The following is a 24,309-nucleotide window of genomic DNA, read 5'->3' as shown; positions in this document are numbered from 1 at the left end:
TTTTTACCTATGGAATTGTCTTTCCTTGAATGCCAGGTTTCGAATAATGATATGGTTTTGTTGTTTGATTTTATGTAGTAGAAACCTGTGTTGATTAAGTTGTTTTCCGATGATACGTCGCCGTTGAATATGTCTATACTGATTTGAAGATCTATGGTTTCGTTGTTGCTTAGCTTTGAGAAAGGGTTTATATTGGAGTAGAGTCTGAATAAGAGCGAAACTGATTCTGTACCATATACGAGTGAAACCGACTATGTACCATATGAGGTAATGATGTTGAGAAACATTCCTTACCTGGTGGCGTTATATATGCGCACTAAGTACTTTAACCGACGTTATAGGGGAAGAAGCTTCCAAAAATCTATATGTGGCATTTGGTTAAAGTGAAGAGAGGATCCGGTTAAGTCTAGAACCGAATCTCTTATTTTCACTTATTTTATTATCTCATATCTAAATTTAATAGTAATCCTATATTAAAAATAGAAATGTAATATGCTAAAATGGAATCAAAAGTCTGCAATAATAGCATACACTAGCTTTTTTCTCAATCATTGGTTCGCACTTAATAACAATAGCACAACAGTAGCTATCCGAAATTCGTTTCACAACTTCTCTCATACTGTTTCGTTCCCTGCTCCGTTATCTACAAATTATCTCACATAAAAAAAAGGTTAATAAAAAAACTATGTGGTTTCACATTTTTTCAGATCAGTACTTATGTGTTTTTTCGAAACAAAAGTATTCATTTGGGTTTCTCTGTTAGCAAAATCAAAGCAAAATACATAACACCATTAATGAATGAATTTTGACTTTTCAAAGTCAAAAAGTATATCACTTTTTTTGATAATATTACCTCTGAACACGTCAATACTTTTGATGGCGTTAGATCTTTTGTCTTGATTTTTTCTAACATAGCAAAGCAAACCACATGGTTACTTTTGCAACGAAAAAATCCATAGATACCACATATAAAAATGCGACACCACAACATTTTTTTTAATTAACCCTTAAAAAAATGTATACCCTCTATAATTCTAAATTTCTTTTGTATCTAACTACATTCTAGGCAGAAGTTTGGTTCCATGAACTCAAACATCCTAAGTGGGGAGACCATTTAAAAGGGAATGTTCCATTATTCATAGCCAATCTTTTATACCTATTAACTATTGTCTTAAACTTAACCCAATCTCGAAGAACACCTCGTAAATCATGAATCTTGGCATCTATACTTCTACAACAGTTAGCATGAACTGTTGCTACTTCTCTAATATCTCTGCTGTCCGTACAAAACCCACTGAAGAACACAGTATCCAAGAATCTTGGAATGAGGTTCAATTGTCTAAAATGCCCTTCCAGCATAAGTTCTAGAAGAACATCTTGTTCTTTTTTACCTGTGGAATTGTCTTTCCTTGAATACCAGGTTTCGAATAATGATATGGTTTTGTTGTTTGATTTTATGTAGTAGAAACCTGTGTTGATTAGGTTTTTTTCCGATGATACGTCGCCGTTGAATATGTCTGTACTGATTTGAAGATCTATGGTTCTGTTGTTGCTTAGCTTTGGGAATGGATTTCTTAGCCACATCACATCTGCATCCTGCATTAATTCACACTAAAATTAGTTAACTAATTCAATTTTTGAACGGAATAAGGATAAAATTCGTCCGTAACGTTTTTAAGAAGTGTAAATTCAGCTCTAACATATGAAATATCTTAAAGTTTCCAAGTAAAATCAATTTTACCCCTGTATTAGCGAAAATTTTAAAAGACCGCTTTGACTGTTATTTAACTGCCTTGATCACTGAACTTTTATAGTTGTCTCAAAATGGTCACTCAACCGCAATTTATCTCAATAAAATTATTCAACTTTGAATTTCGTCTCAATAAAATCACTCCGACACCTTCAAAAACAAAAAGACATCGGAAAAGTGGCATATCAGCCACATCAACAGTGGTAAACTTTCACCGCTAACCAAACAACAAATGGATGCCATCAAGCTGACTGAAATGACACTTATCAACTAGGTGGAGGCCATGTGTCATTTCGATCAGTTAGATATATCAATTTTATTATTTCTTTCCGTCATTCAACTCAAATTTAATTTTACCATTTATCGTTATATTATGTCAAATGTCAAGAGGACGGAGAAAAGTAGAATAAAAGTTTTATATATATTAAAAAAACATAATGAAAATAGAGAATGAGGATCCCGACAAGAACAACTGAACAAAATTTTCCCCATTTAGATTTTGGGGATGTAGACGAAAAATCCCAAATAAATCGGAGAACGGAAATGAAGAATGCAATCCCCGTCCTGTTCCATCTCGTTTACATACATCCTAACTTTGAAGAGGTTTTGTATGTATTAGGCAAATACTAATATTATATTGATTGGGTGTCAACATTTGTGAAAGCAAATTTCACCAACTGCTTTTTGAAGTATACCCCAACATTTAAGAATCCGAGCTCTGATATTTTTTTACTATTCGAGAACCACAGTAACTTTTCATTAATACTTTTTACCAAAGAAATAAATAATTAGTTTTAAAAAATAATAAAAAATTTAATAACTACAGTAATTTATTGCAAACGAAATATGTGTCTCTCTTCATTAATTTTTGTTTTTTTCTCATAAAAATAAAATAGAAAATGTCACATGAAATGTGAGGCTAGAAAGTAAATTAAAATTTTCTTCTACATATCTTTCTTCTCCCTCTTGTAAAAAATGATAATAATAAATAATCAACACATTTGACAATATATATAATTTATAAAAATAAGGGATAAGAATCAAATTAAATTCTAATGTTTTTAAATTCTAATGTTTTTGAAGAAATATAGATTTAGCCTAATATATAAAATAATGTAATTTTAATTCTAACGTTTCCAAGTAAAATCAATTTTAGTTGGTATTTAACTGTCACATCTGACCTTTCAAAAAATTTATGCACAATGCGAAAGAAGAAAAAAATCCTCACCCTGACTCGAACCCATTACATCCCTAGTCATAGGTAAGCTCTCAACCACTATGCTAAAAGCTTCGCCACTAATGCTCAATCATATAGTTTTATTATAATCTCTGACGCACACCCTCACCATAATGTTCCTTGGGAATGAGGTTGTCAGGACTCGAACCTCCCGACCGTTTGGGTCAAGAGGCTCTGATACCATGTCATAAAATCAATTGAAGCTGAAACTGATAATTAAGGTCAAATCATATATTTTTTATTATAATATCTGACAAATCCAAATATCAATTATGTAGAAAATTTAGTGTATTACTGAAAAAATTAAAAAAAAATTATGTTAAAATGTTAAAAACTAAATCTGCTATATATAAGTTAATCATAAATTTTTTTTTTCAAACTGTCTAACATATTTATTTTGTTACTAATATATTTACAAAAAAAGCCAACAAAAAATATATGAAAGTGTTTCAATTTATCTATAAACTTGTTTAAAAGATCCAATATGACAGTTGAATGACAGTAAAACTAGTATTTTCAAAATTTCGATAATCCAAATCTAAAATTTATCTTGCTTCAAAACTTATACTTTAGAACTAAATCTCCACTTAAAACTTTAATTGGGAAATATTGCAAATTAAGACATTGTCAAATTTTAGAAAAAACAAAATTGGTGAGACAGACATTTCTAGATATTTTGACCTTAATTGGAAAGTTATGTAACCAACCCCACGAGGACACGTGTAGTCTTTTTTAGGCAATGAAACACAACCACTCGCAACTATAAAACGTTTTTTTATTTTATAAAAGCAACTACTAAACGTTAATCAAAAGTCAAAACTGTCAATTTTAAACCTCAAATTTCCACTTCCGTGCCGACACCAAACATTGAATTAATTAATTAAGCTAATTCAAATTTCAAAGTAATGATTAAATTAATAAACACGAAATTAAATAGGCCAAAATATCATTAGACCCTTGACCTTTCAATTTTTAGTTCGTTGCACCATTGATCTTTTATTTGGATACGTTATCATTTATTTTTAGCTCATTAAGCTCCTAATGACCAGATCAGTAAGTTGCGAACATCTAATTCTGTTAAAAATACATTATTAACTTTATCTGTATTTGAAATTATAAAAAATATATATTTTTTACAGGTTGAATTAAGGTTTTTACAGTTTTCCTATAGACACATTATACATCCAAACTGCTTTTAAACAGTGAAAAAATACAAATTTCAAATGCATGTACAATGAATAACAGTCTATTAACTGAAGTTTATGTTCAAAATTACTTTTTTTTTTTATCATCAATGACTTAATGTATCCAAATAAAAGATCAAGAACTTATTGAACCATAAAATAAAAGATCAAGGGTCAAATGATATTTTTGCCAATTAAATACATTAAAAACGACGACGTACCGTGAAAATGAAGCTGTATCCATGTTTGAGAACATCGAGGAGGAGAAGAGTTCTTCTCCACATCATCTTAATAAAATCTTGAGACATGAAAAGCTTTTCTCCGGCGAAATCTACGCCGTCCGTTTCAAGTTTATAGCAATTAAGCCTCTTGAAAATGCACCGGTCGTAGGCGATTTGATCGACGGCGACTAGAAGTAGGTGATCGAGAAGTCGTCGGGTGTCTTCTCCTAACCAGAAACTCTCGAGAAAAATATCGAGCATTGCAGATTCCGATTTACCGGTCGTCGGTGGCTCTGCGTAAGCCTTGTTGATTACGACGATGATCACTGTTTTATTAGGCATTGAAGCTTTATTTAAAGCTTGTTGCAGTTCATCAATGGGGAACTTAATCTCCTTCTAATTACAGGCAAGAATAAATAAATTAAAATATATTTTATTTAAATAGTAGCGGAATCAGGAAAATTATTTCGACTAATAAATTCTAAATTTAGTGAAATTGCGGAAATTATATATTTTTATCGAGAGAATTTTTCATCGCTAATTATAACTTTTTTTTATTTCCAAACTCCGTGGTCATTCACCATTTAGATGTAAGCTGATTAAAATCCTAAGGTGGAGATTCAAAGTATCCTAAGGCTTAGATTTAATCAGCATACATCTAACGGTGAATGACCAAATTCACATGGTCATCAGGGTCCATATGAAAAATACTGCAAGGGCATCATAGCAGCCCGACTTTTAGAAACATTTATCAGCCATCATTCAATTTTTAACACGTGACATAATTATATTACATGTGAAAAATTGAATAGGAAACAGATAAAAAAACGTGAAAGTAGTAACAATATATTTTTTTCGTTCAAAAAGTGTTTCAGCTCTCATATCTCCTCAAAAGGGGTTGTTGGAAGTACAAATAGTTATATCCCAGCTTTCGATGTTTGTGTTCGTACTGTTAATAACAGATTCAAAAGGGTGAAAAAATGGAAATTATGAACATAGCTTTTAAATTTTTCTAAAAAACAATAAAAGAAATACTAAAAGCACTCCCAAATAGCTTCATCAACGAATCATGAATCCCATTGTGTGTGATTCCATATGTTTCGCCATTGCAGTGACGACCCATAATTCATTGAAAGATGATGTTTATCGTGATTATAAGTGTTAAATTGATTTTTTTTAGTATTTTTTATATAAAATATGGTAAAGTAAAAAAAACAATATGCTTTTACATTTTGTCAAAGTATATGTGGATTTTATTTTTTTTATTCAAACAAGGATTAAGGTTTTCGTTTTGCTAAAAACGATGATTTTTAGCTTTATACTATAAAAATAACAGTTAACTTCAAAATGAAAAATTCCAATAATTAAAATTAGTTAGTACCATATTTACTATATAACAAAAAAAATTATTTTCCAAAATCATTATTTCCAGAGCTTTATTCATCTAAACATTCGCCTTCTTTTTCCTCATCAAATAATGCCTAAATCAACTCAAATTTAATTTTTTTGATATTATCGATAGTGATTTTAATTTTCAGATCATTGTTTTTAGCAAAATGAACAAGTCGTTTGGTAAAAAAATTCCACAAATACATGTTTGACAAAAAAAAATGAAAACCGTGCAAAACATGAAAACACAACGTTTTTTTAGCGTTTTTCAACGACCAATAGATGTTCAAGTCCTTCGTAAACCCCCGAATCCATCCCTGCGTTTTGTATCTAGATACATACCTTGAAATCCATACTTTTTTTTTTATCTCAATAAACGGAGTCTAAAATCTAAATAAAGCAATGAAGATTATATAAGACTTACGGAATACAGAGGCGGCGCGCGGTGGCAGGATTTCCGACGGAGATTGAGGAGAGGATTAGAAGAAGATGAGGCGGAGGAGAGGAAGTAAACGCCGGCGAAGGTGAGGGAAAGGAGGGCGAGATACCGAAGTAATGAGTTGTTGTTTTTGTTGTTGGAAGAATCCATGGCGGCCGGAGAGAAAAAAACTGAGTTGGGAGGGAAGGAAAGGAGATAATTAAGAAATTAGAGAGAAGAAGTGTTTGAGTTGTGATAAATTAATAAGCTCATGCAAAGCACATGATCAGGTTTTAGTTATGTGGCTTTTTACCATTTTTAATTTTATAATAATAATTTATTTTTTTTCTCTAAAGGAAGAAAATTCAATGTTATGCTTTTTTTTAAAAAAAAACTAAATTCAATGTTATGCTTCATTTATTAATATCATCAGTTTTATTTATGGCAAAAAAAAAAGCACTTTAAGGGGTGTTTGGGTGCTCCTTTTCGTGCTCCGGTTTGCCTTTTCGGTTCGAAAGTTTTAGGTGTTTGGTTAGTGACATTCCTGTTTGCATTTTACACTTGAAAAGCAGCACTATGTGTTTGGTTAGTGACCTCATGTTTGCTTTTTACACCTCACAAGTAGTTTTTTACAAAAGCAGAGAATCTCTGCTTTTTGAAAAAGCAGTATTTTCCAACAGCAAACAGAAAACCGTAACAGCAAACAACAACAACAAACCGTAGGTAAACAAACAGGCCCTAAGCCATTTGATTTTTTATTGTGAAAACTACAGAAATAAACTTTGTGGTTACATTTGTTTTCGATTGGCACCCTTGTGGTTTAAAAATTTGTAAAATGGTACATTGAGATTCATTCCGTGAGTAAACACAGACCAAAAAGTCAAAGGGAAAAAAATTAATTTAGTTTTTATATTTATTTATTTTATAAATTAATCCCTTATTATCTAATTATCACAAACAACCCCAAAATAAAAAATAAAAATCAAATACACTATTCTCTCTTTAATTTTTTCTTTCTCTCTTCTCTCTACTCTTTGTTAATTTCTCTTTAAAATCAATTGAATTTCTATCTCTTTCTAAATCTAATCTTTAAATAGTTTTCATCATTTTGTGTAAATATTCCATCTTTATTCTCAAACTTTTGGGGGAGAACAGTCTTCTTCGTTGCCAATTTTTTTTGTTTCTCTAAAATTTACAGGCACCACATACAGTAACTTCCTAAACCTAAGAATTAAAGCCATCAACAACAACCCATTTGAGGAAATCTATCTTAGATGCTTCAAATTCACCACAAAAAAACAACCCATTTGAAGAAATCTATCAAATTCACCATAAAAAAACAACCCATTTGAAGAGGATCTATCAAATTCACCACAACTTTGTGAGAGAAAATTGAAGAAGATGAAGTTGCAGAGTGATCAATGGAGGTCAATTATAGTGAAAAGAAAGTTATGGGGTATGAGTATCCTGTTAGAGAAAAACCAAAACCATGTGATGCACAAAAAATGGGGCAAAAAGATGAAAGATTGAATGAGAAAAAAGCAATTTCTTTTGAGGTCTAATTAGCTTTCTGATTTCTGCTGCTTCAGGATAGTGATGAGAAAGAAGTGAGCTTTCTGTGTGTGTTTATATTAAGTGTAGATGACTTTTTCACGGATTTAAACAAATTGCAATATAGATCACTTTAAACAAGTTCAGGAGGCAAATAGATCACTATAAGCAAATTCAGAGTACCGATAGATCACTTAAACAAATTAAAGAGTTTAATAGTTTATTTTAAGCAAGTTAAGGAGTTAACGAGATATTATGTAAGTTCAGAGGGTCAATTAATCTTTTTGGACAAGTTCAAGGCCTTTGATGTATTAAGCCTTTATTTTTTTAATAATAATTTATTATTGAGTAGTTTTTCCCCCATCACTATTGGTAAATATAACAATACTTAATATGATGAGTATTGTAAGAGATGCTCTAAGTTCTAAAATCACTCAAACTGTTTCAATTTATCGACAAACTCATTTGGAAGACCGATGTGATAATTAAATAATAGTGAAACTACTCTTTTCAAATTTTCAATAACACATGGTTAAAATTAATCTTTCTTGAAAAAATTAGAGTTAAATAAGCACAATTTCATACGGCTAAATCTGCATTTCTGTTGAAACATTAAAATTAAATTTGGCCATTAATTAACTTTTTTTATTATTATTAAGGGTCATTTATCTCTTATTTCGTTTACTGCCTATAAAATTTCTAAGACCCTGATAATATATTAAACTTTCAATTATATCACTTATCAAATTACAAGTAAAATTATATTTTAGAGGTGTTTTTATAACATATCATATGATTTTATTATTTTGGAGTAAAATGAAAATACTAGTAATGAATTTATTTGGGATTTTTGAAATATAATATTCTTAGTTTTGGACGCATTAGACTTTTCAGAAGTAAGAAATTTTGGTGCATGTTTTCCATTTTTAGGTTATTGTCAACATCCCGAAAGACCACGCTACTTTATTTCTTCGGTCCCCTTGATTTGATTGTAGCCTTCTAGGAAGGGCAATAAATGTTTTTCTGCCGTCTCTTATTTGAGTACCAAAAGGTATATTAATATTTTTAATGAATATAATAAAAAATTTATCCTCGTTTATTTAGTGGAAAATATTATGTAGAAAAATATTTTTTTAATTTTCCGGTTAGAAAAAAAGTCAATATAAACTTTTAGGTTAGTCACCACAAAAATATACGAAGAAAAGAGTAAAATATTTTTCTAAATTTTCGGAATCCTAATCTATTCTTTTTTACTTTTATAAAAACAGTAGTCACTTACTACTTTTTTTTTTTAGTTTTCCGATGCTGTAATCAAACATCGGAAAATGATTTATTTTCTAACACAAAATTTTCTCTTACCTAATATTGTACAGTAACCAAATGGAGCATTATGCATGTCATTTTTTCTAATTACCTTATATGGTTAACCACTGTTCAAAATAAGGCCGCATGAACTGCCTAGGCGCTTGAAATCGAGAGTTCGCCCCAATTTTCTTTGATTAGCCCATTTGGACGTTCTTTTTGGCCCTATGCGACTTTTACCCATTCGGGCTCCGCCTAGACTGCCTAAGCGAGGATGAGCAAAAACATTTTTATAGTTGTATTTATGAGCAGGCTAAGCAACGAGCAAATCAACTGTCAGGAGCCCTGCATAACCTTTTTATCCTCCCTCATATCTTGAAAAAGCCCTAAATTATCAAGATCAAATTCCTCTCATTTAGCTTATCAAGAATCAACAAGTACAACGTTTCCCGAAGCCGATGAAGAACGATAAATTAGACATGGGGGGAATATTTGATACCAGGCGAATACAAACTTGCCACATAGCACTTAGGAAAAGAGAACACATGGCGTCACCATAACAATTGGTCAATACACTTCGTATTGGAGATATTGGCTCAGAAAGTCTCAAAAGACCCAGTCAAGAATCCGTCCGTTATAGAAATCACGTTTGATCCCGTGAATCACGACTCTAGTGGGCTTAAGAGATACCAAACCCGATATCTGGACACACATTCACCTATCAACAACTGACACGTAGTACATCGCGTTCCTAAACTCATAACCGTCTTTTACAACTCGATCACAATATCAATAGAATAAGAACAACTCAATGTATGATACTTCATCCATTCATTCATTAAGCTTACGTTTTAGCTTTGATTTACCTTTGTGTTCATCATCAAGTCTTACCTCAAATTGGATTAAGCATCAGAGCATGTTAGCCGGACAACAACCCCCTTTGACCTTATTTCTATCCAATTGGAGGTTTTTAAGTGGACTTATAGGATTCAATCACATCAATCTTCTCCGATTGAGGAAAAATAAAACGTACTTTATATCACTTTTAGAGAGTTTAAGTAGCTAATGACTTGTCTCTTAAATTCGAGGGATAAAGTGATCAAAATGGATAATTTTAGAGGGCTCGATATGGTTTACAACAAATAAAATTAAAACATATATGCATTGATTAATTAATTGATTGATTTTCTCCTCAAAATTAATTGATTGATTGGCGGACTAATTAGGTGGGTCAATCAAAATTTCTAATCAAAATGCAAGTGAGGACAACCAACCCTCTTATTAGGTAAACCGTTTATTATTATAATAATAATAATAATTATTATTATTATTATTGATCTCAAATCGCTTAAACTAGTATATTTAAAAAACTTTAATTAAAAAGAAAATTCATTAAGTATAAAACCGAGTAATCAGAAAATTATCAATAATAATAATAAAAAGGGTTTAATACATCTGTTGTCATCTTATGTTCTTCGTCCAAAACTTTAACTACCCTCTAAATTTTTAAAAGTTTCAAACAACCTTATATTTTTATCCAATTGAATTCAATAATTCCAAAACTTCAACTGTTCCATAAACTTTCAGAAGTTGCTAAGTATTTATCTATTTGATATTATTTTTACATGGGGCGAGCACTTTGATCTATGGCGAAGTGCATCTCTCATAAATAACATAAATTACGATAAATCATATACATCTCGTATATACAAATTCGAAGCAATCGAATCTTCACAATAAGCAAAACTTTCCAATTTAAGAATGGAAACTTATTTTCCACCCTTTGAATCAAAATAATTAGTATGGAACATTGAATAATTTTGTAATCCTTGAATTAAGATATAGCTCGTGATTTTTAATATATTGAAGCAAAAAAAAAAAAATTATTTTATCTTTCTAGAAAGTATTTTTCTTAGAGAATATTTTTCGTAAAATAAAAAAAGCCTAAATATTTAAATTCTCTCGTATACTTTTTGTCTATCTTTGAAGGACTATTTTTCTAGAAATACACTTTTGTTTCAAAGTATTTGTTATATATTTTGAAAAATAAAAAGAAAATTTTAACAAAAAAATCAAAGCTTATCATTGAATTTTAGGGTAAATTATAAAACTAGGTCAAATGAGAGACTCATTTATATATTTAACCCATTCACTCAACCTACTACATATCTAGACTGATTTTGTGTGACTTTCCCATAATACCCTCAATATTTACGCGCGGCTGTCTTCCTCCCGTCTGACATCGCAGAGGTTAGCATATGCGAAGCCTGCGAAGCTAATATGCGAAGCTAATGTTTGGTTTAGTTGATGATTTTAATTAGCATATGCGAAGTCTGCGAAACTAATGTTTGGTTTAGTTGATGATTTTAATTAGCATATGCGAAGCCTGCGAAACGAATGTTTGGTTTAGTTGATTTTAATTAGCATATGCAAAGTCTGGATGTGTTTTTAACAAAATTCGCTAAGTGGTATATAATAAAAAATGTCAAACAACAATTAATGTCTGTCGTATTTTTATAAATATTATGGAAATAATGCCTAATTATTTAACAAAAAAATCAGAACATAAATGAATACACCAACAATCATTCAGTGAAATTTATAGAATTAGACCTTTTCTCTGCGATTCCCAATCTTCCGCCTCACGGAACGAGGTTGCCGTTCGCCCTAAAATCGCCCTCTTTCTTCCATTTTCTCTGCTGTTCGCCTTCTTCCTCGTCTTTTCTCTCACTGTTCACCTTCTTCTACCGCCGTTCACCTTCTCTCACCGTCGTTCGCCCTAAAATTGCCCTCTCGTCTTTCCTCTACCGCCGTTCGCTTCCCTTTTCTCTCACCGGAGTAGGAGTTGCTGAGAACGCCGTCAAAATCGCCTTCAAAACGCCGGTGGAAGTAGGTTGCTGGAGATCGCCTTCTAAATCACCATTTGATCGATCTATTTCTGGAGAAGAATGGGGAATGGGAAAAGACAAGGGTATATTTGTCCAAATGTATTGAAAATGCCTAGATTTGTAAGAAGTTAGAAAACTATGCTAAATATGTAAATGAGTCTCCTATTTGACCTAGTTTTATAATTTACCCTGAATTTTAATGTTGATTTACCGTAAAATTAACAAAATAATTCGTATTTCAAACAAATTTAGACAACTATTCTAGTAAAACAAGACTATATAATGTTGAGAAATCCCTTGTATTTCTCATTTTCTTCTTCTTCTTCTTGTGGAGCTTTAAGCAGTCTCTAATCATCTACACTATTTTACATATTTTAATTCATTTTTTTTACTCTATGATGTGGTTGAATCTGAAAGTCCACATGTCAATTTATAACCACGCAGAAGTAAAGTCAAAGGGGGTCGTTTGCATGAATAACCCGTTCCAATGACTAAGTCGGTTCGTAGAGAAGACTTGAGGATGATCACAATCAGTAAATTAAAGATGTAATTTAAATATGAAGGAACTTGTTTACCTTGAGTTGGGCTTATTCTATTTATATTGATGTTGAGTTGTAGAAGACAATTACAAGATTGTGGAACAGGGTGGGCCACGTCTCTCTTGTTAATAGGAGAGAAATGAGCCCAGATTTACGGACCTAGTATCCACAAAGACCATTTGGTCCGTAATTCCTGGGATCGAGAGTGATTAATTGTGAACTGATCGAATTTGTATTTTTTTATATTTTACTAATGAAAAGATAATATTGTACTTTAATGAGGTTGAAACTGTACCGTCTGATAATTGTTAGGCTTAAAATTGTACTTTTTTTAATACATAGAGGCTAAATATGCTTTTTCCAATAACCATGAGGCTAAAATTGTAAATTTTATTTGTTACAAAAAAGTTGTGAAATAAAATTTGGAACTCTTATTGTTCTATAAGAAACAATGATTAAGAAAAAAGGAGACAATGTGTCGCTTTTCGATTTAAATAAGGTATAATAATTATTTATAGGGATTATTTTTAGATATGGTATAATAATTATTTATAGGGATTATTTTTAATCATTGAGATTTCAATAATTATAATAGTATAATGGGTTAATTACATATAGATATGGCATGTTGGTTTAGCGGACTTCTTCTTAATGTTTTTTTTTTTTTAAAATTCTGGGAGAGAGAGCAAAGTCAAAAAAATTAAATAAATAAATACAAATTTCAGTTTTTCCAAAATATCCCTATGTCACGTCACTCACTTAACAGATTCCATCAAGGTGCCTTGATTTTGGCAACGACAACAACTACAAGGTTGTGTTTATAAAAAAAAATACCACAGATACACATCTGCAAATCAGCGAAACTACATGACATCTATATATAATTAACCCTATTATAATTAAAATTAGTTTTGAATTATATATATGTTGGGGGTAAATGTAATTTTTTACATTTATTCATATTTTGACCCTAGGTTATAATTATAACCTATAGTTCTTTATGTTTTTTATTTTTATTGTGAAAAATCAAAAGAAATATAAAATATAAAATCAAAAAAGAAATAGTCAAAAGAGAGGAAGACATGGGTTAGTGGGTGATAAAATGGTAATATGCCATTTAAACTAACTAAAATGTGTAGGAAAACCCAAAGTGTTTGATTAAATTATTCGAGGAGCTAAACATTTAAGAACTTCAGAAGTAAGGTCAGATCCAGAAAATAGACATCCCCAGCTTTCTGGATCTATCTTCAGCATCATCACAGGACAAGCACAGAGAGAGCATGAATTTTTCAAAGTCAGCTGCAGAAATACAAAGCATTTCGGGTCAAAGCTAAACAAGTCACGTTGAAGGCTATAATTAAGGATGCACAATCAGATTTTATTCAAGGTGAAAGCATGACATAAGTAGTTGGTAAGTGTGTGTTTAGTGGGCATAAATGTGAGTATTCTTCAAGTCTTTTTCACCTATAAATAGTCCCTTCTATCTTCATTTCAAACCCCTTCAAACATCCAACAAAAATTAACAAAAACTAAACGAACAAAATTAAACCAAAATACACAACACTTTTCTCTCAATATTCTCTCAAAGTTTTCGCCCTATTCATCTTTTTGCCAGCTCAAATTCGTCCCTTTTCAGTCCAAATTCATTCCCAAATTCGAGCTTTCAAGCTTACAATTCAATTCCAATCACCAATCCTTTGTTCTTACAACCGATCCTAGCCATATTCCTTACGATCTCAAGCTTTTTGTTCATCATTTTAAATATCATTTTCCAGCAGCCCCTATACTCGATTTTCATCATTAAAATCGTCCTTCCAAGTTCTTAATTCGGTACAAATTACTCTTTGTCTGATCAGGCACGAACCCGATCAATTTTCCTACCCGAATTCACGCCTAAAAATCACTATCCTAGCCGAAATATCAGTTTTGCTACGCCAATTTCCGAATTCTCCTATACTCACATTCAATCAATTAAGCTCACTATACATGCATTACATATATTCACTCAAGTCAAGCATCGGTCTCGGGATAACGACCTCAGACAGGCATGACGTTTCAACACGATGCTTCGACGCAACCGCTCACCGCTTCGGTTAATTCATTTCAATTTTAATTTCCATTATTATTATTGCTCTTGACATTGTGAATATTAATTTTGCCATTGTCTTGATTGTAATTATTTCTATTCGTTTGATTGTAACTCAAAACTCTCATTTTAAAGTGAATATAAAAGAAAAAAATTCAAAAACTCTTGTATTTGCTTTATTATTCTTACATTTTTAATCACCGAAAACTATTGGTCAAATTCTAGTTAAAGTTGTGCTGGCGGCAACTAGGAACCTATGGAAACATTTTCACAATCCTTGCTTTTCCCGTACAATTGTTTGATTATTAGTCATTTTCCATTAGATATAGGCACATATCTAAAAAAAAAAAACTGTTTTCTTAAACATAGATTGAAAACCTAATTCTCTGACAAGCCCGCATTTCCCCGCACGTATCAAGGTTGTAAAGTGAATATTTTTTATTCTTAAAAATATCACCAACAATACATAAAAAATAGATCGGAGACCCATAGATAGGCGCCTAGACTACCTCCCACTGGAGCCGACCATGATTCTAATGAAGTTAAGGATGAAACTCAATATTGGATGTTTGCAGTATTGGTTTAAAAAACTCAAACTAAAAAGTGGAATTCAATCGATTCGATATACGATTTAAACTGGATTGATACACCTTTTTGCTATGCAAAAGCAAAATGTGTCATTTTTTTTTTTGAAATAATGTATCAATCTCTTATTTCTCCAAATCTCTTAGGGGGCGTTTGGTTCACAAGGGGTAAGAGAAAAGGAATCAAGAAAGAGAAACTAAAGGAAAGGAAAAGAATAATCATTAATTCCCCTATGTGTTTGGATATGTTTAGGAGAGGGAATGGGATAAAGGGAATCCAATTCCCTAGGGGGCATGGGGTAATGACTTAACGTAAAGTAGGGTAATGGTTTAACCTAAAGTGGGTAAAGGGAATGAGTTTTTTTTTTTAAACAAACAAGAACAAAGGGAATGAAACCCTCTCATTCTCATTCTCATTCCTAAAGACCCCAAACCAAACGCTCCCTTAATAAGACCAAAACAAAGCCTTCAATAAGACCAAAATAAAGCCTTCAAATCTCAATATCCGTTTGCTTATTCTTTGAAGTTCAATTTTTTATACTTTACGTCAAACTATGAATATATAATGTTTGGATGATGGAGTGTAAATTTCATCTAATGGTGAATTTTGACAAATTAAGACTTACTTTGTCAAAAACAAAGTAAATATAGGCTTTAGTAACCTAGCATTTTACAAAAGCAACAAGAAATCTTTATTTTTTGGGAAAACAGCTTTTGCCAATAACAAACAATAACAACAAACAACAACATTAAACGATTAAACGGTAGATAGAAACAATCAGACCGTTAATCATTAATTTTCATAATTTTGGATGTAAATTACATGGTTTTTTCTCAATTAATCTATGAAAAAGTACACTAATGAGCATTAATGTTTTTTTTTTACTTCCTCCCCTAAAAAACTTCCAATTCCAAATTTAAAACATACACACCACATACAAGACCTTTGATTAGTTTAACTAATATATCACAAAAGAAAAAAAGGAAAAAGAACTAAAAATTGAAAAAAAAAAGCATCACAAAATAATAGAGGAAAAAGAATAGATAAATTATGGACAAAATAGCAAAAAAGAATTAAAGGAAACGACATAGCGTTTGTTTTCTTCTCTGCTTCTTCTTTGGAGGCTGAAGAACTCCCTTTATAGCTGCATCAAACACCCCTTTCACATTCTGCAATATATATCTAACTGTTAATTTTTCATTTTTTTTTTTTTTTTTTTTGTGCATTTGGAAAAATAAGTTCAAATTAACTTTTTTAATCAAATAAATCTTTGAATTTTCATTAATATGGATCTAATATTAGAGGTGTTACCGAATCAGTAGCTCGCAAACTATTCGAGTTCAACTCATGACTCTAGACATTAATAATTGGAGTCTGAGCTTCTTTAACCTTGATTTGAAAGCTCACGAACAGATTCGATTATTTTTAATATTTAATTTAAAATAAAATAATTAATCCCATAGTCATTGGCTCTACTTTCGCTTTTCCGAAAATTAGGAATTTAAAGTTCAAAATATTTAGCCCAAATTGAATTTATGAAATAAACCATAAAGCTTTGTTATAGAAGTGTAAAAGCGTCCCTGGAAATCACTTTGAAGTGATATTTATAAAGAAGGTCCTCACACATTTGAATGTGCTCCAAGGGGTACCCACTTTTGTGAAAGGGTAAGGACTTAGTTGATGCTTGACCACCACACACGCATCCTCTGACCGGCCGACCCAATGTAGACTTCTGTTTGCACTTACTGAGGTAGTTCCGCAAACGTCTTAAAGAGAGCGTCCTCGTCCGTGACTCATCCCATTACTATGTTTGGTGAAATTGTGCTTTTCCTGTTTCTGCTTTAACATAGTCGAGCGAGCTTTGACTTGCTCATGCTCGGCCCGTCAGAAAATTGACGAGCTCGAGCTCGATATCCTGTTCGTGAGCTGCTTGAGAGCTTAAAAACGAGTTTTTCTCGCGAACAATTAATTCATTATGCTCATTAATTATATTGATATGAAATTTCTTTAACATAAAACTATATAGTTTTACTACGTCGTTTACATTTCCCCTTTATAGATGTACTATTTTTTAAAAAAAAAAAATCTAACCAAGTTTGCTAACAAACATTAAAAATCAAGTTTGTTCACGAACCTATAACCGAGTCTCCTCGCGAGCTTTCGAGCCCAACACGACGGTTCGGCTCATTCACAGTCCTAACTAGTAGTTATTGTCCACACAAAACTATGCCGAAAACAAAGTCATTTGCGATTGTGAGTTTATCTTCTCCGATCAGCAGCAACAACTATTATTCTTAAAGTTCGACCACAACATGTGATTGTTTTTATAAATATTTTAAACTTGTGTAGAGTATTTCACAAGGCTTTCATTTTTATTTCCTATATGCTACTTATTTTACGTATGTACAATAAATCTCGTTAAAGCTCCATCCAGGCTCGATAAAAACTCGGTTCGGTGATTGTTTTACATTTCCTTTTTGATGTCATATATATGATATTTATACATGTATGATGTTTTTGGACATGATTAATGCTTGTTAATCATATTAGATATTAGGCTTAATACATACGCAGTCCCTGAACTTGTCCCTTTTTTCAATTTACCCCCTAAACTTAAGAGACAACCTATTGACCCCCTAAACTTCCAAAAAACCATCCAATTTACCCCTCCTCTCCGACGTGGCGCTGACCTGGCAAAATACAAAGCTGCAATAATCCAAGCGCCACGTCGGAGAGGAGGGGTAAATTGGGTGGCTTTTTAGAAGTTTAGGGGGTCAATAGGTTCTCCCTTAAGTTTAGGGGGTAAAATGAAAAAAAGGACAAGTTCAGGGGCTGTGTATGTATTAAGCCAAGATATTAATTATATAGTAATGTAGAGATGTGAGACAAACCTGCTGCGTCTTAGAGCTGCATTCTACATATGCCAAGGCTCCAATTTGCTTCTTTAATTCTATACCCTTCATGGATTAAGATAATTCAATGTTTAATGCAACCACAACAAAACAATAGATTCATATGCAAAAGTTGGGTAAAATATACCCATCGTCATTGAAGTTTGAAGTCTATCTAACAAAGACCACTGAATTTCATTTTCTTTTAATAAAATGACAGAATATTGCATTTGATTTAAAAGTTTAATACTTCCGCCGCGTCTCAACTTGTCTCATTTTATCACTTAGCCCCTCTATTTAAAGGTCAACCTATCAGCTTCCTCAACTCAAAATTTGTCTACGATTGACCCCTTTTGTGCTCACATGACATTGAGTATATCTTTCAAGTCACTTTCTGCATCCATTCTAATACACCTATGCTACCTAATGTGAACCCTTCCATCATTACTTTGAAACAGACGTAAATACCTGAAGGACACGAAGTGTTATGTTTGGTGAATTGAAAGGGCTAATAGGATGTATAAGATGAATTAAAAGGGCTAATCAATGATACATAAGCATATAAAATGGCACAAAGTGTTACATTTGTTGAGTTGAGGGACGGATAGTTTGGTTACTAGATAGAGGGGCTAAGTGATAAAAAGGAACAAATTCAAAGGACGGTGGAGCCTAATTTAAATAAAGTCATTCATCTAGTCAATTTGTAAATCACTGGAATATTGATGTGGCACAAAAGAAAATCGACTATAGGTCAACTAAACACTATAGAGACATGTCTGATTTTTATGACTAATGTAACCGCCACATAGCCACAATTTGTTTTTAAAAGATTCAAAGTATTATCCAACGTGGCGCATATACAGTTGTCTTATGTGCTACGTCAATATTCCAATGAGTTTCTATATACAAATTGGTCAGAACAACTTTATTCAATTTAGATGTGAACTAGATTGATTTTATTAAAAGAAAACCAAATTTATTGGCTTTTCTGAAACAGATCCCAAACTTCAGTGACTGTCGATGCAATTTACTGAGCAAAAAATTCCTTATTAGCTTACCTGCTCTGTTGAAATGATGCATGCCCCTGGATAATCTAAGTGAAAATGTCCATCTTCTCTGAGATCTTTCATTTCAAATAAAGACAAAAACTCAGTAAGCAGTCATATATATTTCCATTAAAAACAACAACTGTTAATAGCTATTTTAGAAGAAAAATCCGCTAATATCTACCAGAAAGAGCAAACATCAAACAATAAAGAGCAGATCAATCACAAAATGTCAAGCGTCAATATATATGTGATTCTTTGATTCTGGATAGGTGTCATTTTTTATCGATTTAACCAACAAAGTGCCGAGTTGAAGAGTCAAATTATACTAAAAGTTCATTTTTGAACTTATTTTGACTTGGTTGTTAAGTAGAAGAACGAGATTGATCATTTATCGAAACTAAGCAAAACGAAATTGATCATGTCTATATTGCATAAGATAATTTAACATCTACATAGGTTATCAGCAATATCAATTCATATAAGCAGTAATCTATGTTACACGAAAACTCCTATTCAATAGCATTTGTGTATTTCATATCTGTTTCCGTTTTTGTGAAATATAATCAGTAACTAAATAGGGGAAAGAATGAATTACCTAGTTTAGTCCCCACAAGAATAATAGGAACTGATGGAGCATAATGTCTGAGCTCCGGGACCCACTTCTCCAACAAAATAGGAGCAAAAAGCAGGGGAAGAAGCACAAGCAAGAGAAGAATAAGATATTAGCTAACACAATAAGTGAAAAAGAACTTCAACACGGTGAAAAGTAAAAATTTCTACAATGAACTGGATTAGTATTGGTTCTGTCCACTCATATGATGTCACGTTAATCCAATTGGACCGGATCAGTACTGTTTTCCATCCACTCAGATGATGTCACGTCAACCCAACTGGTGATGTGGCATTATCTGAGTGGAGAGACCGATACTAGACTCGTTCCACAGTAAAACTTCTCATGAAACATGGATAAATTGTACCGACAACCACTGAAATTTGAGATCTATTTAAAAAAAAAAGTTGTTTAATTTTATTTTCTTTTAAAGAAAATATTTAGCTTCAATTTGGATTTTAATAAAGTTATTCCAGTAACTTAACAGAATGTTGATATGGCATGCAAAAAAAGTTGAGTATATGTCAACAAAGTGTCACATTAGACAAAGATGTGATTTTTCAAAAACAAAATATGGCTTAAGATGGGGAAATTATTGTAAGCACCGAGTACTTACAAGGACCCCATAGAAGAAACGACATGTATCGTTTTTATCAAAAAAGAGACTTCTCCTATAGGAGGGTATTGCAAGCATCCGGTGCTTGAAATAAAAACCCTTTTAAGACGTATCATATTTCTAGCAGGTCGGTCATAAAAATCAATCATGTTGACTATCTGCTTAGTTGGCATATATTCAACTGTTTTATTCGCCATATCAATATTCCAGTGAATTTTTATAGATAAATTGATTGACTATATTAAAATCAAATGTGAAGTCCAATTTAGTAACGTTTGTGAAACAGACATGAAACTTCAATAACCGTCCGTGCATTTTATTTGATGAAAAATGCAAAAGAAAAGGAAGCTCACTTTCTTTGAAACATTCTCATAGCTAGGCCGGCTTATGAGTGAAAATGCAAGAATGAAAACATCAGCCCCTCTATAACTTAAAGGCCTTAGCCTGTTATAATCCTCCTGACCTGCATCAATTATACTAAAATTATTTAATTTATCTTCTGATCAATAAAAAATGGGATGTATATTACTTTATAAGAAATAAATGTGCGTAAATAACATCAATTGATTAATCCGAGTATACTGCTTCGAAAGTATTGTACAAAAGAGAAGTCTTACGCCTGGTTCACGAGGTTCTACCACTTTCGTTATAGGCCCAATCATAGTCAAAAAAATTTTCTAAAGTCAAAAGTTGACCGGTCAATGCGCCACGTTAGCAATTTTGACTTTTCTAAAAGTCAAATCGCTGATGTGATGCGTTGACTAATCATAATTAACGATTGTCCATTTTAGTTGGAAGTCATTGAAATGTTGTACAATTTTATATGCAAAATTGAAGGTTGTACACTAAAATGTGAAATAGGGTAAAAAATTATACACTGTAATTTACCCATCAAAATGCACAAAATTGTTTCATCCATAAATTTATTTATTTAGAATCTCAAATTACCATTCAAATATTTTATTAAAATTTTACTATTTTATACTACATCTGTTTCATATTACATGTCTTTTTAGCATGGTTGTCAAAACCGGACGGGTCAAACAAGCGGAAAAGACAAAGGGTCAAGGGTTTGAGGTTTAACCGGGATCCAACCGGGATTCAACCGGTATTCAAAAATCGTGTAAATTATATTTTTATTCATATTTAATCTTATAACATAGTATAATATCAACTATATTCATAAAAATTATACTAATATAATAACATTTATTTAGTATCAAAACATGATATCAAATTAATAAATTTAACATGACAAATAAATATAAAAATTAAAGAAAATATATACTTTTAAAATTAATAGTGATTATTTTTTTATTAATAATCAACATGTAAATATGCTAATAGGATATGTATTTTATAATTCAACTTAAATTTAAATTTATTAGATTTTTAAAATTTATTTGTATATATTTAAAATCTAAATGCTAATTAAACTGTATTAATATTGAGAAAATATAATAGTTTTTTAATGATATTTATCTAAATAGAAAAAAATAAGACTAAATCATATTTTAATTATTTAAGTTATAACATTATTATTTATTCTTAAATAGTTAATAATAGACATAAGTGAAATGGTAGTGTAGTGGCGAGTATTAGAGTCTGTAGACCAAAGGTCCAAGGTTCGAATTCTACATTTGTCAAAATTTATATATTTTTTTTTTAACTAAACATGTCTAAAAACAAACCGGACCAAACCGCTTAACTTGTACTGGGTCAACTGGTTCATGGTTGAACCGGCCGGTTTGAGCGGGTTTGAACGGATTTCAAGGATTTAACAACCGGACCACCTCCGACCTAATATTGTGACCGGTTCTGGTCGAACCGGGTTGGACCGATCGGACCGGTCCGGGTTCGATAACCTTTGTTGACCTTTATCTATTGATTCCAATATTTATTTATTCTATAATAAGTCCATTATTCTAATTAATTTCTGTAAACCCGCGTTTTTTAGCAGAAAAAAAAAGATAATTCAACGTATACTGATCATATAAAATAATATGTAATATGAAACAAAAAAGAATTTCTATAATATGTAATATGAAACAAAAAAGAATTTCTAGAAAAACAGACATGTAATATGAAACCGCAGAGTATTTGATGAAATGTTACAATCGGTATCGTCTCCCAAATAGAAAAAGTTGAAATAAACAGTAAGTAATGATTCTGTGTCTAGAAAATTGAAAGTCAAAAAGTAGGAAAAAGTAAAACTTGTCAAAAAAAAAAAAAAAAAAAAGCAAAAGGAAGAAAGAAGAAAACAACTTGTCAAGAACAATGGGGGCTATAATGGTAATTATGTCAAAGAACAGCCATTTTCAAAACTCACTATCTCCCATGTCTTGCGCTAAACAGACAAAGAATTAGAACAGAGTCAAAACTAAAACAAAATAAAATTTCCCCTCAATTCAACATATGAATCAAACCCAGTAAATCAAAAACAAAAATTACAATAAAAATCAAACAATTTTTAAGATCAAGATCAAACACAAAGAACAACAAGAGAAAGAGAAATTACCAGCAGTGTCCCAAAGACCCAGATTCACAGTTTGACCATCAACCATAACATTTGCACTGAAGTTATCAAAAACAGTAGGAACATAATCCTATAAAACAAAAAACAAGAACAACCCACAAAATTAAAACCCAAATTGTGAAATGGGTAAGAATCAGAAATAGAAAAGGAGGAAAATTTATTTACATACACTAAATACATAATCCTATATAAGAAAAAAAACAAGAACAACCCAAAAAAATTAAAACCCAAAATAAAACATTATTTCTAAAACATAACCTTTTTATAGCCTACAAATAAAAATCGACGAAACTTAATTTACATACAGGAGGAACATAATCCTATATAAAAAAAAACAAGAACCCACAAAATTAAAACCCAAAATGAGTAATGGGTAAGAATCAGAAATAGAAAAGGAGGAAATTTCATTTACATATAGTAGGAACATAATCCTATAAAACAAAAAAATAACAACCCACAAAATTAAAACCCAAAATGAGTAATGGGTAAGAATCTATGTTGCACGCACACAGAAACTGACACATACACCGAAACGGAAACAAAGATAGAGGGGAGAAATGTTATTTTTAAAACATAAACTGCATATAGTAACCTACAAACAAAAATAGACCTGTACACCAAATGGACACGGATACGGATACGAAACTTAATTTACATGGAAGGAACATAATCCTATTTAAAAAAAAACAAGAACCCACAAAATTAAAACCCAAAATGTGCAATGGGTAAGAATCAGAAATAGAAAAGGAGGAAAAACTTTATTTACATAACATAATCCTATAAAACAAAAATAAGAACAACCCACAAAATTAAAGCCCAAAATGTGAAGAACCCACAAAATAAAAACCCAAAATGAGAAATGGGTAAGAATCAGAAATGGAAAAGGAGTACATACAGTAGGAAAAGTGTTGCTAGTGTAGGAGATGAGAAGGCAAGTTTTTCCAACAGCTCCATCACCAACAGTTACACATTTGATGAACTTTGTTGTTGTTGGTGTTGTTGTTTGAGTGTTCATTTTAATGGTGATTTGGGGTTTGACATAGTTTGTTAATGTTATTTATGAAGAGGGAAAGTGAGAGAGAGAAGAAGAAAATTTGTATGAGAAAAAAAAGATTTTGGAATCACTTTAATTTGAGCTGTCAAGGGAGGCAAAAAGGAGAAGTGGGAGAATTAGAAAGGGGGGATAGACCCATTGGAATTCATTATTAGTATACTTATATATGGAAAAGGAAATTTAATTTAAATAAGGATTAATATATCATTTGTCTGACACCTTAAACTTTTAAAGTGTTGTAATAGCTCTATCAGCTTGCATAAAATATTCAATTCACACCTTGAATTTGCATAAAATGTAACCAATTGATCACTCGGTGGTAAAAAAAGTAAATTAAATGCGAAACATGTATTCCACGCATCTTAGAATGTTATTACATATTCAAAAATAGATTAAAAATGAA

At 31.5% G+C, this 24,309-nt stretch overlaps 2 protein-coding genes across 2 annotated transcripts; both read right to left on the bottom strand.

The window, feature by feature from the left end:
- Positions 1-513: 513 nt before the first annotated feature.
- On the bottom strand, positions 514-6,469 carry LOC136217129 (uncharacterized protein At1g28695-like). The gene is made up of 3 exons (XM_066003714.1): positions 6,206-6,469; positions 4,393-4,788; positions 514-1,596 (listed from the first exon to the last, which is right to left on the bottom strand). The coding sequence occupies exons 1-3, from the start codon at positions 6,368-6,370 to the stop codon at positions 1,063-1,065; spliced, it is 1,095 nt and encodes a 364-aa protein (XP_065859786.1). The 5' UTR covers positions 6,371-6,469; the 3' UTR covers positions 514-1,062.
- A 9,542-nt stretch (positions 6,470-16,011) lies between these two features.
- LOC136216542 (rac-like GTP-binding protein RAC2) lies at positions 16,012-24,014 on the bottom strand. Its single transcript, XM_066003083.1, has 7 exons — positions 23,748-24,014; positions 22,835-22,922; positions 20,670-20,779; positions 19,686-19,749; positions 19,100-19,164; positions 18,042-18,107; positions 16,012-16,319 (listed from the first exon to the last, which is right to left on the bottom strand). Exons 1-7 carry the CDS (start codon positions 23,865-23,867, stop codon positions 16,224-16,226), a joined length of 609 nt encoding a protein of 202 aa, XP_065859155.1. The 5' UTR covers positions 23,868-24,014; the 3' UTR covers positions 16,012-16,223.
- Positions 24,015-24,309: the final 295 nt, after the last annotated feature.

Source organism: Euphorbia lathyris, chromosome 2, assembly GCF_963576675.1.
Source record: "Euphorbia lathyris chromosome 2, ddEupLath1.1, whole genome shotgun sequence".
Lineage (NCBI taxonomy): Eukaryota > Viridiplantae > Streptophyta > Magnoliopsida > Malpighiales > Euphorbiaceae > Euphorbia > Euphorbia lathyris.
Note: the sequence above shows the minus strand (reverse complement) of the source record. Positions and strands in the feature narration are given on the sequence as shown.